The sequence below is a fragment of the Heterocephalus glaber genome, unplaced genomic scaffold, assembly GCF_053883595.1.
Source record: "Heterocephalus glaber isolate CG9 unplaced genomic scaffold, H.glaber_assembly_v1.0 deba00001608, whole genome shotgun sequence".
Lineage (NCBI taxonomy): Eukaryota > Metazoa > Chordata > Mammalia > Rodentia > Bathyergidae > Heterocephalus > Heterocephalus glaber.
The window spans coordinates 31,176,176-31,193,564 of record NW_028258379.1 but is presented as its reverse complement, the minus strand read 5'-3'; the positions used below and the strand labels follow the sequence as shown (position 1 = coordinate 31,193,564).

The 17,389-nt window shown below is 52.9% G+C and overlaps 1 protein-coding gene across 1 annotated transcript in view; it reads right to left on the bottom strand.

The window, feature by feature from the left end:
* Asb2 (ankyrin repeat and SOCS box containing 2) overlaps window positions 1-16,925 on the bottom strand; it is a 34,381-nt gene extending 17,456 nt beyond the window's left edge. Inside the window, exons 1-3 of the mRNA XM_004837050.3 lie at window positions 16,607-16,925; window positions 8,608-8,885; window positions 1,939-2,043 (exon numbers count right to left, since the gene is read on the bottom strand). Coding sequence (XP_004837107.1) covers window positions 1,939-2,043; window positions 8,608-8,813 — 311 coding nt within the window. The 5' untranslated portion in view covers window positions 8,814-8,885; window positions 16,607-16,925. The remainder of the gene's footprint in view (window positions 1-1,938; window positions 2,044-8,607; window positions 8,886-16,606) is intronic.
* Between the last annotated feature and the right edge of the window lie 464 nt (window positions 16,926-17,389).

Here is a 17,389-nt window from a genome sequence, read left to right as displayed (position 1 = left end):
GGGTTTCCATGGCTGCAGCTAATGCCATGCCATGACCGCATCTACCAAAAGGATGTGGGCACAGGCAGTAGCCTGTGGAGGGATGGATAACACCCTCAGGGAGAGCCCTGCACTAATTAAATGCCTTCCCTGAGCACAGCACCAAGCCCAACTACCTGCAGGGCCGCCTGGGTGGGCAGGGCATACACCCCTCGGAGTGTTCCCTCGCGTTTATCCCACCTCCTTGCTCCAATCCCTAGCCCCACCCTGAGCACATCTAGCTGCTGGAAAATGGAAAGACTCAGTGGCTTAATAAATCTGAAGCCATTACAGTTGAAATCTTATAAGGCGAAGGATATCTTTCTTGGGTAACTCAGTCACTTTGCTCACTCGTTCATTCATTCACTAAGTACTCATTCATTCACTGAGCTTCCTCCCCCATCACTGGACAGACTCGGAGGTCTGTGGCTGCTGTGACTTCCCAATCCACTTCTGGGGAGGGTTCTGCATAAGTAGCCCCCATTCCTCACGCACAGGGTCCCTCCATGGCAAGGCTAGGATGGGTTCTGAGGGTCCCCAGGACCAGCCCCTCTACCCTCCCAGCTGCTTCCTCCAGGGCGCAGCAATTCCTCTCAACTCTCAGCCTCCCAGGTTATTAATAGCAACAGGGTACAGAAGCCAGCGAAGCTACAGACCAGCAAGGATGATGGGAAACTGACCAGTTAAGTCCTGAAAGGCCCATCAACACCATCACTGGCACTAAGTTCCACTTAGGAGCGCTCATAGCAGCCCCTGTTGGCCTCGGAAATTCCCGCTGGGTTTGGGTCCTCTTTCCTGGGAGGTCTCAGTGAAGCCTCACTGATGTGGATGGGAAGGGGCTGTCTGGTCTGGTGGCCTTTCGTGTCATGAGAAGGATGTGGGGGCCCACTGACAGAGTGAGTCTCTCTAGCTGTGGTGCATGGGGGACCGGACCTAGGACCAGACCACACACTGGCGGCTCCTGCGTGAGCTCAAAGTCTCCGCCCCAAGGGTGGGCAGGCTGCTGCAGAAGTCAGGCTACCAGACACTGCAAGCCAGATGGGGACCCCGGGGGCCACATTGTCCTCTCCAACTTTGTCCTACAGAGAAGGGAGACCCAGGGGGACCAATCCCTCTTGGGCAAGCAAGAAGGAAGTGGCACTTTGCTGAGGGCAGAACCCCGTCTCTTCTCCAGCCATCACAGCCACCCAGACACCAAGGACGAGGTGGCCACAGGGTCTGGAAGGCTGGGAAGAGAAGCAGGGCAGTGGCTGGTGGCTGCCTCCTCTCTGTGAGGACCCTGACTGCTGCAACTGCTCCATCTCTGGCAGCACGGAAACAGGGGGCAGCACAGGGCCTCTCTTGTTTTCAGCCATTCTAGGGTCGCTCTGGGGTGCAGAGAGGGGAGGGAGACAGAGCAGCCTCCCAAGGATCCCACTAGTCCAGGCAAACAGAACCTCTCCTGCGGCGCAGATTACTTCTGGATTTCGGCACTCGACATTTAAACAAAGGCACAAGCGAAGCGAAAGCTGTGGGTCTGGGGATCTGGGATGTGCTCAGATGGGCCCTGGAAGGTGGCATGGGGGACTGTGAAATGGGACACATAGAAGGTGCGGCAACTCCTCCATTCTACCTCCCAGCTCCTCTGGGACTCCGGGCTTTCAAGGCCACCTCCCCAGTCTCCTCCTGTTGGGGCCCTGGGTTCTAAGCTCCATACGGCTCCCCCAGTACACACATCCCAGTCTGGAGCATCTAAGGGGCCAGTGGAGGGCCACAGGAGCAACTGGTCCCAGGTGACACACCTAGGAGGGCTTGCCTGGGAGGTGCCTCGGCAGTGCCCCCTGCTATCCTGGGGCTTCAGACTTGCTCCCTACCCCCACCCTCCCTGCCACACCAGTTGGGGCATGAGCTTGGTGTGGGAGCGGGGCAGGGGTCACTTACGCCAGCTGGGAGGTCTTGAAGAGGCTGCTGTTGTATTTCTGCATGACCCCCTGGAACAAACCCATGGAGGACCGGGCCGGCAGGCTCTCGGAAGGCGCTGTGGACCTGTGGGAGGCAGAGCAGGCGTGAAAGAGGGAAAAGTATTCTGCATAGGAGAAGCGGGTCATGGCCGAGGCAGGAGCAAGGATGGAGGAGAGCTGGGGAGAGAGGCTGAGTGACAGACAGACACAGGGCTCTGAACCAGAGCAGATGGCTGGGTCCTCTCTGTGTGCTGGACACAGCTGCTGTGTCTCTGGATTATTTTTGGCCCTTGGAGGAAGCCCTGGGAGATTTAAATGACCATATAAGACAACAATGAGGTTAACCTCACTCCTACCCCCGCCCGCCCCCTCCCCAGCCAACCACAAGGGCTGCAGATACAGAGCAAGGTGACACTCTTCACCCAGGAGGATGTGAGAAGTGGTCAGTGGCAGGTCCCTGGATAAAAGGGGCTCTGTCCCATGGCTGGCCAGGCACTTCCCGGGGGGACTGGAGAAGAGATCTGTGGGCAAGCGGGGGACAGGGGAGGCCAGGCTGTAGGTACGTGGCCCACCCTTACCTCTCGGGTTCCTGGTGAGAGGGTCAGGCACTAAGCCTAGAGATTGTAGCAGAAGGGTACACCAGGAAGGTCATGGGGCCAAGAGTCAGGCAGATTGGGGCTGCAGTCTGACACTGCTTAGTTGTGTGACCTGGGACAGGGTGGCCTACCCTGTGCCTTAGCTTCCCCTCCTGCAGGTGGTCTGAGGGCAGCCCCTGTCTCGAGGGCCACTGAGACCTGGATCTGTGAGTGGTAGGAGGTGCTTATTGAAGTGCCAGGCACAAAGGGAGCTCGAGATGGTCACCTGTTCACTGTAGGATTTTAGGTCTCTGAGGCTCCGCTTCCCCACTCCATAGGGTACTGAGAGGGTGGGCAGACTGAAAGGAAAGGTGGCAGCCACTGTGTGCCTGGCATCGCCTGAGGCTGCAGTGAGATCGGGCTGGTTGGCCCCAGCTCTCTCCTCCCGGAAATCAGCTCTGGTACTCTGGATGCCCCATCAGGGCCACCTTTGCTGCCCAAAGGCCTGTCTGTGGGGTCAGGGAAGACGTATTTCCATGCGTGGAACACTGTGAGGGACGAAGTGCTGCACTGGAGACCCTGGCCAGGACCCACATTCTGCTGGAATGGGCCAGAAGTTACAGGTTCCATGGCTCTTGCAAGGCCAGGCAGGTGACAGAGCAGAGGATCCAGGAGGACATCCTGGGGGCAGTGGCCTGGTCACCTTCAGCCTCTGCATCCTTCCTTCTCTGCCCTCTGCTTGACCCCCCAGGCTGAGCGGGACGCCTTTGTCCAGTGTCACCCACTAAGCCTCATGGGTGCCATCATCCTGTCTACAAATGAATAAACTGAGGCCCCAAGAGGGCAGTAACTGCCCAAAGTCACACACAACGGGTAAGTGAGCAGAGCCAAGGTTCAGAGCAGCTCCTGAAAGAGCTTCCTCCACCAAACACTGGTCTTTTCCTGCCTCTTCACCCTCTGGCTTCCACACCCAAAGGCTCTGCAACTTTGAACAAGGCCTTCCCCTCTTCGTGGCTCAGTCTCCTTATCTTCAAAGTAGGAAGGCAGGACCAGACTTGAGGGCTCCTTACTGCTCCTGTGGCTGTGGAGAAACCCAGTTGGGAAGCAGATCCAAGAGCCACAGTTCAGGCCCGGAAGGGGGCTGGAAAGCATGGGCCGCTGGGCCCCTGTCCGCCTGCCAGAGAGCTGCTGGGGCTCAGGGTTCCTGCTCTGGCTCCTGGCCTGCAGTGGAGGGAGCTGAAGCTGCTGGAGGCAAAGTAACACGGTGGTGGTGACAACCCTTCCCATCTTGCAAGACGAACGGCCATGAAGAATTCTAAGCTCTGTCTCCAATCCATCTTCTTTCCATCTTTCATGGAGTCAGGACCGCCTTGTTCTCATTTTGCAGATGAGGAAACAGACAAACTGAGTTCCTCTGGCAATGAGGCTGCAGCTCCTGCCCTGTGCCAGGAGCTGGGGATGCACATCAGGAAGTTGGGTCTTTCTGTGGCTCCTTGGGATGGCCAGAGGACGGTGGGGTGGGAGACAAGTTGCACACAACCACAGAGCCACAGGGAGGGACTGGGATCAAGTCTGGAAGGCTGGTCTGGACACAGAAATCAGGGTGCATTAACTTGGCTTGGGGTCCAGGCGGGGAGGCTGCTCAGAGGTCCCAGGCTGTGGGACTCAGGCTGGATGAGGACTGGAGCTTCTAATAGGTTTCGTGCTCTTTTGGCCCAAGGCTGGAGGCCCCATTTCCCCTCCGCCACTGCAGGGAAATTCCCTGTAGAGCACAGCACTTGACTGCATCATTAGGGTGAGAGGAACCTAGCCTGGCAGGATGTGGCTACAGGTCATGCCCTTCGAGAGGCAGGTAGGGCCCTGTCTTTCTCTCTGAAACCCAGCCAGCCCTCCCTGCTGGGCCACTGTATACCTCAGGCTCTTCTCCCTCTTTAGACTTCAGCTTAGGAGGGCACAACCAAGTGCCCAAAGGCACCTGGCCGCTCACAGAGCCACGTAGGTGTGGGCTGCTTAATCTGAGTTGTTGGCAGTGTCTACACACCAGCCCAAGCAAGTTCTTGCTTCATATTATCCTTCTTCTTAGAAATGTAACCTAAATAAAAAATCAGAAGTTTAAAGACCAGGAAGACCCAGCCTGCTGGCCCATCATGGTAAACTGTGCTCCTGCTTTGTGGACGCATGGACTCTACTTCCTGTGGGAGCGCTTGTCAAGCCGAGGCCAGGCAAACCTCCCTCGTGCATGTGTCTCACTTTGTGATGAAAGAGAAGCAAATAGAAAAGTGGATTTAAAAAAGAACATTACATTTTCTTTGGGATACGGATCCGGCTTTCTGTTCTATGATTCCAAAGTCTCGGTTGCCTGCCATTTTGGTCATAAGACAATAATGATAAATTATAGAGCATTTTGTGGGTTTCAAAGTGCAGGGATTTGTCTAAAAGTGTTGATTAGGCACATTCGATGATGCAGGCTCTTTGGTGGGCACTGAGGACATAAAAGTGAACAATACCTGTTCCTTGTCCCCAAGATCACAGAGTAGTTGGGGAGATTTTAAGGAGGACTTTGTAGGGTGACACAGAAGCTGGCTTATGAAGCAAAAGCAGTCCTGAGATCGGTGCCCCAGATACTTAGGAAGGGGCTGGGGAAGGTTAAGTTAGGGTTAAGGTGTGGATGGGGAAGGCTCCAGTACTGGCTTGAATGGGTTTGCTTCTCATAAAAATGCTGTAGAGTAGCTGGGGAGTGTGGCTCAGCTGGACAGCACTTGCCTAGCATGCCTGAGACCCCGGGTTCCATCCCCAGCACTTAAAGAAAATACTGCAAGGTGAGTAGAGTGAGCTTTGGTTATTACCATTTTAGAGATAAGATCTTCGAGATTCGAGATTCGGGGAAAGGAAATTGCCTGAGGTTGCATAGCCAGTAGGTGACAGGAAGGCTCTGAAGCCCCAAACCCGCTTCTCCTTCCACTGCTTCTTTATTCACTCTGTTCTTCACCCATCCACTCAGTTGTGCATGGGAGCTGTCTGGTACTTGCCATGGGTCAGGCCTGGAGCTTTACAGAGAAGAAGGCCCCGAGGTCCCTGCCCTCAAGGAGTTGACAGGTTAATGGCAGAAACAGACACATAAGTTGTGTCCTTGCTCTGGGTCTATTGGGTGGAAACTGCTATTCAGGGATGACAGCGAGCAGGGCTCCCTGAGTCCTGTACCCTCTGCAGTCCATGTCTCGCAGTCTGAATGTGTGTGTGTGTGTGTGTGTGTGTGTGTGCGCGCGCGCGCGCGTGTGTGTGTGTCTTCAGGACCTTGAACCCCTGTGGGTGGAAAGTGGATGTCACGAGGCCAAACCCTTCTCCAAGTGAGGGAGGGGAAGGACAGAAAGAGGCCTATGCAGAGTTGACCAGGCCTGATTTAGCATGTGAACTTCTGAGCCTGGCAGACATGGTTCAGTTCCTGGCTCTGCTGTGTGCTTTTTTTGTCATCCTGTTACGTGGGCACAGCAACATGACTCCTTTGTGGCTCTTGCAAGTGTTAAGTGCATTGACCTCAGCCTGGCACCTGGGAGGAGCTCAGTGTGAAGCTAAAAGTGATTGCATTAAGCCTACGATTAAGAACATTTGCTCCTCCAGCAGGGCCCAAGCCCAACCTCCCTCCAGACACAAAGGGACAGAGCTGAGCCCAGGCATTCCCAGGCCCAGCCAGAGAGAGAAGATGCAATTGGTCCTCTGTTGCATGGCCTGATCATCTGCGGGGCCTGCCTGACCTGAGCTAAGTGGCTTTACTTCCGGGTAAGCCCACTTTCCCAGGAGGCTGGATAACTGTGGATGGCCCTGTGCAGGTCTCCACTCCCTTACCCGTCTGTGGAGGAGGGGTCAGGGCTGGAGCTCACGGATCCCCTCGTTCTAATGTCTCTAAGTGCCCTCAGGAGTCCTAGGAGGAGCTCCCGCACTGGGGAGAGGGCTGCAGGTGCGAGGGAGACATGTGGCTTTGTGCAGGAGGCCGTGTCTCTGAAGGGAGGGTGCCAGATCTCTATCAGATCCCCTCCTGAGAAAGAAGAACCTGTGGTCTGACTTCAGCTGAACCGGAGCCAGAACAGGAACCACGGCCTCCTAGGACCTGGCCACAGTGAACCAAGACTTGCCCACGGATTTCTGCTCCTTCCTCCCGGAAGCAGTGACCTCAGGGACAGCTCTGGAACCTGGCAATTTCATACTCCTCCAGCAGCCCAAGGAGCCACCCAGTTTCCCCTCTAGAAGGGGATCCTCAGCAGTGGGCAGCTGGGCCTTGCCCCCCCCCCCTGCAACTGACAGTGAGGTCTGACCTCAGCATGATCCAAAATCACTTGCGGGAGAACCCTGATAGGTACACGGAGGGATAGGCCTGAGCTATAGGCTTCACCCTCTGACAACTGTGACTGCACTGGGGAAAGCAGAGAAGGAAGCAGGGCTTCTGAAAGGTTAAGTGACTCACCAAGGTCGCACAAGGAGCCACCTGGCTGCTGGAGAAAGCGAGACTTGCGATCTTCATGGTGACACAGACGACTGTTACCACAGTTCCCTCCCCCACTACCCACCTCCAAATATACACCTGGCCTTGGCTCAGGAGGAAGCAAAAGCATTTTTAGGGTTTATATATCTTTTCTAAAAGCATCTGAAGATCTACTGCTTGGTCACCTCTCTGACTCCCACCTTCTACACAGGTGTCCCATAGATCCAATATGGCGTTCACAGGCCACATGTGGCTAGGGAGTAGCTGAAATGTGGCTGGTCGGACTTGAGACATGCTCCAAAGCCACATGGCCCCCTCGCACCCGCAGCCCTCTCACCAGTGTGGGAGTTCCTGCTGGGAGTCCTGAGGGCGCTTAGAGACATCAGAATGAGACGACCCGTGAGCTCCAGCCCTGACCCCTCCTCCACAGACGGGTAAGGGAGTGGAGGCCTGCACAGGGCGTCCACAGTTATCCAGCCTCCTGGGAAAGAGGTCTTGCCCGGCAGTGAAACCACTTAGCCCAAGTCAGCACCCACTGGATTTCCTTGTTAGGGAAAAAAGAAGGTAAAACTCTCATTCATAATTTTATATTGATGACATGTGGACCTGATAATATTTGGGACAAAATACATATGCAAATTGATTTCACTTGCTTCTCTGCCCTTTGCTGATGTGGCTCTTAAGAGTTTTGAAATGACATCTGTGCATGGTGGTTGTGGTGCACATCACATTCCACTGGGTGTCGCTGCTCGTCAAAGGTCCGGTCCCAGTGAGCAGTGCTGAGATGGCAGCCAGAAGGAAGCAGAACCACTTTGCTGGAATGATGTCCTTTGCCTTCCACAGACTGCACAAATAGGGTGGGTGCTGACCCGACTGCACCTCAGATCCAAGGTGTTCAGGTGTAGACTCAGGGCTGCCAGGCCACGGCCCGGGCTTTGGAGCTGATTAGTTCCAGTGTCTGCAACTGACTAATTTGTGACCTGGGACCAGTCACTCGCCCTAAGTTTCGGTTCCCTTGACTGGAAAATGGGACGGCAGTAGCAGAAACAGCCAGAGGGGTCACTAGGAGGTTAAATGAGACCAAGAGTGTAGTTGGCCCTCAGGACCCATACACTCTGCGTTCATGGAGTCAACAAACTTCAGATCAAAAATATTTGAAGAAATGCGTCCGTACAAGTGCAGACCTCTTCCTTGGCATTATTCCCTGAACAATACAGTACAACAACGCTTTACACAGCATTTACATTGCATTAGACGTTATAAGAAATCTAGAGGTGGTTTAAAGTATATGCGAGGATGTGCACAAGTTGTAAGTAAATAATATATCATTTCCTATAAGGGACTTGAGCGTCTGTGGGTTTTAGTGGTCATGGGTGCTCCTGGAACCCATCTCCCTCAGACACCAAGGACACCTGTATAGCACTCACCACAACCCTTGACAGATAGAGCTCAATACGTTTAGTTTAGATAAAATGTAAATCATGATGGTGTAAAAAGGCATTAGGGAGCAGGGTAATGGTGAGATGGACAACATTTGCATCAGCAGCTTATGAATACCCGTACAGCCCTGCTCACTCGTCAGCCTGGCCTTGCTCACCTGGTCCATGGGTAGAAATGGGCAGGCTGGTGGTTGGCCCGTGCTGACCCAGTGCCCTCAGGAAGGGTTGAGCCCCTTGTCTTGTCCACCAGGCTCTGCTCGATGGCCATCTGGATCAGCTCCTCCTCGCTCAGGCTGCTGTACAGGCTGTATTCTTCATTCCCGATGGCACGCTCTCTGCCCCGAGAACTGATCTGCATCGCCATCTCTTCCACCCTTCACCCTTGCCTCCAGAAGAGACACTCAGCAGGGAGGAGGGAATAGCAAATTAGAAGACCCTGTGAGGATACCAAGACCATCCTGGTCACTAAATGGTTTCACAAGACAGTTATCTTCACCCACAGGGAAGCCTGGGCTTTTTTCTGACAATCACACATTCATTTTTCATTCATTGCTTTGATCCTATGATCTGCCCAACCACCCATCTGTCTACATCCATCCATCCACTCATCTCTTCATCAATCCACCCATTTATTCATCCCCCTGTACACTTACCTACCCACCCAGTCACATATTTATCCATTCTCCCGTCCACTTACCTATTCAATCATGCAACCCCCTACCTAGTTGTGCATCTGCCCATACTCCTGCCCTTGTATCTACCACCCAACCATTTGTCCATCTTCTTCCCATCAATCACCATGCACCCATCTATCCAACTCCTAATCATTTACCCATTCATTTATTCATCTACCTAACCATCTACCCATCTCTCCATTATCCATTCTCCTATTTATTTGTCCACTTACTCATCATGCTCATCCATCCATCCTCCCATCCATCCATTTATACATCTCTGCAAACACCCACCCATCCACTATTCATTCACTGTCATAGGGAGACAGCCTATCCATACATGTGCACATTGACTGAAAGATCATGTATTGTGCAACTACTGTGCATCAAGCACTCTCCTGGAGATACAACAATGATCCTGCAGCCCCAAATCCCACCCTATGGAGCTTAATGCAATGCACGCTTTCCTTCCTTCCAATTACCAAGGGCATCCTACCCTAGTATTTTTCCCAGTGCTCTTCACTGTGGGAGGGTCAGGAACACTGCAGATGAACAAGCCCAGGCCTACAAACTAGTTAAAATCAAATTTGCCATATTAATTATAGGGACTCTCTTCTTTAAAAAATGCCCCCAAGAGAGAAGAGTTGGTTGAGTCAGCTGCTTTCAGAAAATGAAATAAAATCAGCTCGGCCTGGTTTCCCTTTTGGCTGGGTGACTTGCAGTGTGACTGGGGGTCAATGGTTCTTGGCCTTGACTGAACACTAGAATCACACGAGGGCTTTTAAAAAGGACCCATAAGCCCAGGGCTACACTTGGGCTTGCTCAGCAAACATCCACTCCCCTTCCCTGGAGCCAGATGCTCCCCTCCTCCCTTGCACACTGATATGGCCCAAGTCCATGTGGCTTGCACTGGCCAGTTGAATGCCAGCAGATGTGACACAAGCAGCTTGTGACAAGCACTTGTGCTGCAGGGCTTGGTCCTGGTCTTCTGCCATCAGCAGGAGAAGGAAGAGCTTGTCCAAGAGAACCTGCCGGGCAGCTTGCGTCCCACTGCCCAGGGAGTCTACCCTGCTTAGCCAGTCTATAGGAGCCTGCAGTCTAGAGCGTGTTAGTCTTATTTGGGGGCTCCTGGGGCTCCAGTTAACTGATACCCCCCAAAGACTAGGTCAGCACATCACAGAGAGAACATCCAGCCAGTAACCAAAGCCAAGGTGCCGAGTTTCATCAGTGTCTGGGGAAAATAAAATTAAAATCCCAATGCAAGACCACTCTACACCCAGTGGAGTCGCTCGAATGATAAAGACAGAAAATGCAAATGTTAGGGAGCGTGGGGGAGGACTAGACTTCTTCCCAGCACGTGAAGGGGCATAAAATGGCAAAGCTACTCGGGAAAATGTGAGTAAAGCTGAGCATACGCATATCCTATGACCTAAAAATTCCCTTCTAGCTGTATTCCGCAAAGAATTACGGGCATTTATTCACCCAAAAACAAGGTCAAGAATATTCCTAGCAGCACTATTGGGAAATGCCTGAATGACCATCAGCATTCGAATGGGTTAATACTCTGTGATGTCTTCATGTGCAGGAGAGTAGGGACTCCTGGAAATAAACAACTCCCTCTACCGGAAATGACGAGGATGACCCTCACAAACAACACTGAGCCAGACGAAAACAAGCATTTACACTGTACAGATGTCACCTGGGTGTGGCAGGTCATACCGATGGCCCACTCAAGAGCCTTTCCCCCATCTTCCTGGCAGCAGAACCTAGCTTTGTACAAGAAACAGTGTGCTCTGTCCCACGCATGATCATGATTGCCCCAATCCCATTCTCTTGGCCAGGGACTAGTCTAGGGGTGGAGTAGCCAGTTTTGTTCGAAGAGATAAAACAGACTTCTGCTGAGTATTCCCAGGAAGGACTTTCTTCCTTAATAAAAGAGAGAACAATGAATAAAATGACTCCTAGTCCCAGACTCTCTTTTGTGCTTGGAGAAGCTTGATGTGTGGAGCAGTGGCAACTATCTTGTGAACATGAGTTTGACAGAACAAATGATGGACTGATACAATGAATTTAAACAAGTGAATGATACACTGCGTCCTTCATCATATCATTAAGCAGCTCAACCAACGCGGTCCACCTACCCTAGACTTCTTGTTAGTTAAAAACTTACGATCCTTGAGGTTTAAGCCAATGCTAATTGGGTTTTCTGCTGTGTACTATCAAAATCATCTTCACAGATGGTTTTCAGGGATGGCTAAGAGTGCTGGGAATATTCCAAGGCCTTGATCCCACCCCAGACCAATGAGTTCAAATCTCTGGGTCTGGGGCCCAAGCCCTGAAGTGTTTGTGGGTGCTCTGAGGACTTGAGGGTACAGGCTGGGCTAAGAGCTGATGCTGTAGATCAGCACTATGGCAGGGGTCTCCTCTGCGGAGGTGGGAGGGAGGGAGAGGAGGGGCCAGGGCATCGTGACCTTCAAGCTGCTGTGCACTGATGCTTGGGCATTATTTTTCGTAGAGCAGCAGCAGCAGCAGCTTTGCTTGTTTTGCAGAGGACCTGGACTGGACACAACATCCTCCATGTGCGTCTTCCCTCTTCTTTGGGTCCTAGGGTTTCCCACCTGTTATGCGGTGGGGCAGGGTAAAGCCTGTCCTTTGTCCCTCCTATCCCAGCAGGGGCCCTCCTGGCCCAGGTACCTTGCCAGAATCAGCAATGCTGCAGCAAACTCCAGACTCCAGGCCCTTACGGGAGCTGCTCCCTGGGTGGGACATTGTCACTGATTCCACATTGCCACTGCATTGTCCTCACAACAGCCCCTTGGCCGGTGTTGCACACTGGGTTCTTGGCCTCCAAGTAGAAGGTACAGACAGGCAAGGAGGAGATAGGCCTGGCTTTCCCAGGACCTTGAACAAAACAAGGGCGATTTCCCTGCCCCACTGTGGGCCTGAAGACCCCTTGCCCTTCCTGCTGAGACCCTCACCTACCTTCAGGGTCCTGAGGTCCAAATGAGAGACATTAGTAACTGTGATCAAGGGGTGGAAAGTGGCATCCGAAGGGCTCAGTGCACTGGGCTTAGCTGTGGCCTGGCCACTGGCAGGTGTGATACCTGGACTCCTTCAGGAAGGGACATACCTCATTCCTAGACTGATGTCACCTGCCAGGGACACCATGAGGACATCTTCCTGGAGACAGGTGGAGTCACTCAGCCTTGGCACAGGGGAGGGAGTAAAGCACCCCAGGGAGTCAGCTTGGCTGGGTTCAAGTTCCAGCTTTGCTAATTATTAGCTGTGGCCTCTCGGAGCCTCAGTTTCTCACTGGTGGAAAGGACATCACACGTACCCATCTTGGGAGGAGGAGGTGGGGATAATGTTCACCCCTCTTTTGGCTCGGTCTCCCCTCATCTTTAGGCTCCCCAGCTCGATTTCTGGGACCTCTGTCTGGGGATTGGGCTGCCTTCCCAGCCTGAGTCCTGGAGGCCGGCCAGCAGCCCCGGGGGACCCAGCAGGAGGCTGATTGGGACAAAAAATAGCCCTTTCCCAGGGCCAGCGGGAGTCCAGCGGCCTCGCCCAGCCAGGCCAGGGGCCAGTGGAGGAGGCATTCTGGGGCCATCAGTCCATAGCCAGCAGGGGGTGGGAGGCAGGGCTTTCCTGGGCCTCCAACATCTCTCCCTCACCCCAACATGACTAGGCCACCCCCACCTCTCCCAGGTGGCATCTGTAGAATGGGGACAATGGCTGTCACAGGGTTGCTTGAGCTGACTCTCCTCAGACCTGGGTGTGGATTTCTCTGCAAGGTGACAGCCTACAAGTGACAAGAGGGGCTGTTTCATGAGCACACACAGCCGGTCTGTGCTGCAAGGCATTTCAGTTGGGCTCACTTGTCCATCTGCAGGGGAGAGTGGAGGGTGGGTGGTTGTGTGTCTTGGGCAGAGCCTGCAGTCACAGCCGTCTGTCACTCATTGGTCACCCTCGGAGCACTACCACCCGAACCACGTGGTAAACCTATGATAAAGGTGCTGTTGTTGTTCCATTCTATGGATGGGGAAACTGAGGCAAGAAACCAAGGGAGAAAATGAAAAGGGAGAGACTAGAGGCTGCATCTAACTCCGCACCAAGTCCTCACTTCAGGTAAGAAAGGAACTTCCTGTAGTTTCACAAGATTTGAGTAAAGATGAGATGCAAAATGAAGAGTGCATATATTTTTCAAAGACTTCATATATATGCTACTATATCTGTAACAGTAATTAATTTACAGGCTCACATAGGTTTGTGTTTTGAATCACATTCTATACAATATAATATCATATAGAATATATTCCTTATCTAATATATATACATGGTCAGACCTATATATCTACAGATTTAACCACAGAATAGAAGTATTCAGAAAAAAATCACTCAAGGAACCCTGAGCACATACGTACTTTTTTCTGCCATTATTCTCGAAATAGTAAGGATGACAATTATTCATATGGCACTACGTGGTGTTAAGCATTATATAAGTAACCTAGGGATGGTTTAAAGTGTCCAGGAGAAGGTGCATGGGTTATACCCTGACATTCTGCTGGTTTTTACAGGAGGGACTTGAATGTGGGCAAATTTTGGTGTCCACAGGGGTCCTGGAGCCAGCATCCCATAGATACCGTAGGACCGCAGTCCATATAATACACATGCATGCCTCTGCCAATCAGTTCCAAAGGTCTCAGGGTCTCCCAGATCCACATGATCCTTAACCTGAGGCTGAACACTGGCTGCTGAGCTAGCTTGGAACATGGGAGGGAGGGGGATCTTGCCTGGTCTCAGTGCACAGCCTCCTTCTCTGCAGTGCCCTCTTCCTCTTTCAAAACACATCCTCTGGAGAGTGCTGCTGCTGCTCTACAGCATCCTGGACACTGTGGCCATTGCACGGAAGGGGAGACTGAGGCTCGGTCTGGAATGGAACACCCTGGCTCCTCCCTGCTGACCCGAATCTGGGTGAGTATGTCCTGAGGGGTCTGAGACCCTAACAACACTTCTTGGTAGTTTATTTATTCATTGGTGTACACTGAAGACACCAACTCAAAGGGAGAGAGAGAAGGAAGGCCTTGTCCCAGGTCCCCGTCCTCCGCCTCAGACAGAGTCAACAGCGAGCCTCAGCTTCACACAGTGCTGGACACAGGACTCCAGGCCCTGACCCAGTTTCTGCTGGGGGCCTAGGAATGCTAGTTCCTCCATCTGTGCCAGCGGCGGGGATGGTGAGGATGGGTGGGCGGGGCTGCCCGGTCCATCCCTGAGCCTCCAGCAGCTGTCTGCCCCCACCCCCTGCCCACTGCCCGCCATGTTTGTCCCATGGACACTCATCTGGGCCCTGGGTGACAGGAGAGGCCGGGGTCTGGAAGCCCTGACTCCAGGCAGCGGGAGCGGGTGCTAGGGAGGGTGTGCTCTTCCACGTTTGGCTGGGAACCTTAAGCCAGAGTAGAGCAGCCAGGGCCTCTTGCTTTCCTTTCTCCTCTTTCTTTCAATCTTTTCCTGCTCCTCTCTTTGCTTTCCCTGTCTCTTTTTACACTTTCCTCTTCTAAGTCTGTTTCTTTAAAAAGGCAAAACCAGCAAGTTAGTAATCTATTGACTCTTACTTCATCATTGCACACCCTCCCCGCCAAAAATATCTCTCTCAACCCCAAAGCTTGTCACAGACTCATTTCTATTCCTACGCACTGATTACAACAAAGATGGTGCTGAGGACAAACTGCTCGAATGACGGCCGCCTCCTCCAGGCAGGCCAAGGCTTTGTGGCCCAGAGATATTTTTGTGCCTCCTTCGGGAAAGCTCTCTTGGATGGAGCCTACACAAAATTTACTGGCATCTTATGATGCATGGATGGTGCCAGGGATATTTCTGCTGGGTGCATGAAGTTGCTGACTGCCAGTGTCCTGGCCTCCAGCAAGGCACAGAGGCAGTGGCTATGAACATTGGCCCCAGAGGCCCAGAGACCAGGGTTTGATTCCTGACTCCAGCACCTCACAGCTGCTTAGCCTAGCCTAACCATGCAGAGGCTCAGTTTCCAGATCTGAAAAGTGGAAGGAACAGTCACCTCTAAGTCTTGGCAACTGTGAGAAGAGTCAGTGAGAGAAACAGCCCATAATTAGTGGCTCATAATAAGTGTTTAGTGAACGCTCACTGGTAGTAACTGCAATTCTTCATCCTAAGGTGGATTATAGTCCCCCTCCCAGCCCGAAGGTGCCTCCCCTGGCCCATACGAGCCCCTCATGGCCTTGCCTGCTTGCACAAGAAAAGATGATGCAAGCGGGATTGGCACCAGAAGAGGCTGAGTGGCAAACAGGCCTGGCCGCGCAGGGGACCAATCCTGCTGTTTTGGAAGTGACTGGAGCATCCGCGCTGGCTGCTTCTCTCTGTGCTCCTGCCTGGGGCCTCTGGCAGCAGAGGTCAGGCTGGGGCTGGGGTGCAGATCTCTTCTGGCTCTTCCTGAGCTTCTCAGAGCTCCCATCAGCAACCGCCTCATGAGAGGGAATTGACCTAGGGGCAGAGGGTCCTGGGCCCTGTGCAGGGGCTGAGATTCTGCCCTGCTGCAGGTCTTTGTTGTCCACCTGCCCTCTCTTGCTGACCTCTCCACCTCCTAATTCTTGTCTACCCATTCTTGTCCAGGAGGCTTCCTGAGGAGCCGCCTGAAGTCAAATTCCACCTGCACCTGCTCTGCTCAGAAGCCTTAGAATGTGCTCCATCTTCGGCAGAGCATCTGCCTTCAGCTCGCCTCCAGGCAGCGCCCTATGCAGCCTTCCTCCATCCCACCATCGCCCTGGTCCCCAATGTCCCTGCCTTTGTCCCAGCTGCTCCTCTGCCTGGAGGCCCCTCCTCCCACGCTGACGCCATTCCACTTGTCCTTTCTAAGGCCGTTGCCTCCCTGAAAGTGTCCTTGTGCACACACATGCACACACACATGAGGCATTCTCTGTGTTCCTCAGCTCTGTTCAGTCTCATGTAGATAACATTTCTCATTCAGTTCCTCTCTAAAGTTGCAGGTACAGCCCATGGCACCTTGATTGCTGTCAACTCCACAACACTGTGCATGCACAGGCCCTCTGAAAGGTCACATTGGGTTGGCTCCCATGCATGACAATATCTTTCTGTTTGCCTGATCCAAAAGCTTTCCTGAAAATCATCTGTCTGACACTGACATTGCCCAAGACCTGTCCACCCAACAACAGCATCATGGACAGCTCCGTGTGCATTTCTGGTTTAAGAAGCACACAGCAGTAATAGTCTACGCAAGAGCCCCCCAGAGGAATGGGTAAGTACGTGCAAATCCTGATTCTCTGTCTCCCAACCCCAAGTGAAAGCTGCCCATGTGCTGCTGAACTTGAGAGAAGGAGACCGAGACCCAAACGCAGTTCGACTGGAAGCGTTTGGGGTGAACCCTGCAGCCACACATCCCAGCCAGCCCAGCAATCTTTTTCAAGGTCCCTCTAAGAAAGTGGAAAGCATGCATTACCTGTTAGGCTCAGAAGCAAGGGCACAGTTCAGGGCAACAGAAAAGATCTTCTTGAGTGTCTGAATTCAGAACATGCTGCCTGAGTTTTCTTTCTGCCCTGGCCCCGAGCTGCTGGCTACTGTGCCAGGCAGTTCTGAAACGCTGTCCCTTGAAGCGGGGAGTTTATTTTGGGCCCACCGCATGACCACTGGTGACAAGCCAAGCTATAAGATGTTGTGAATCAGATTTCCTGTTTGAAGATTGCACCAAGGAAGCCACAGTCCTGCCTTTCATTCCTCTGGGTGCATCAGAGACAAACTCCCACTTCGGGGAGCATCTCAGGGCTCTGGCCCTCACGTGATGTCGTCATTTGTGATCCCTGACATGGAGGCCATATATGGGTATGTTTCTGGGACTACCCAGGAGGGAGCAAGAGAGGGAGAGAGAATAGAGATGCAGAGGGTGAGACACAGGGAAACAAGGAAGGAGAAGAGAGAGGCACCGACTTAGGAAAGAGAGTGAAGCAAGGCAGGCAGAAAGGGGAGAAGGGAGAAGAAAAGACAGACAAAAAGGAGAGAAGGGAGGAAGGAAGATGGACTGAATGAAAGAGGAAGAGAGGAGATAAAGGATCTGAATCAAAGGCCTTCAGGGAAATTGAAGTTCAGTGCAGAGCACAGGACAGGTGGGAAAGCCTGACATTTAAGACACCAGGTGTCCTGGTGCTGGATGCCTTGGGGTGGGGCTGGAGCGGTACAGAGGAAAGGGCAGCAAACAACCAACACACATGCAAGCACGAGGACAAGC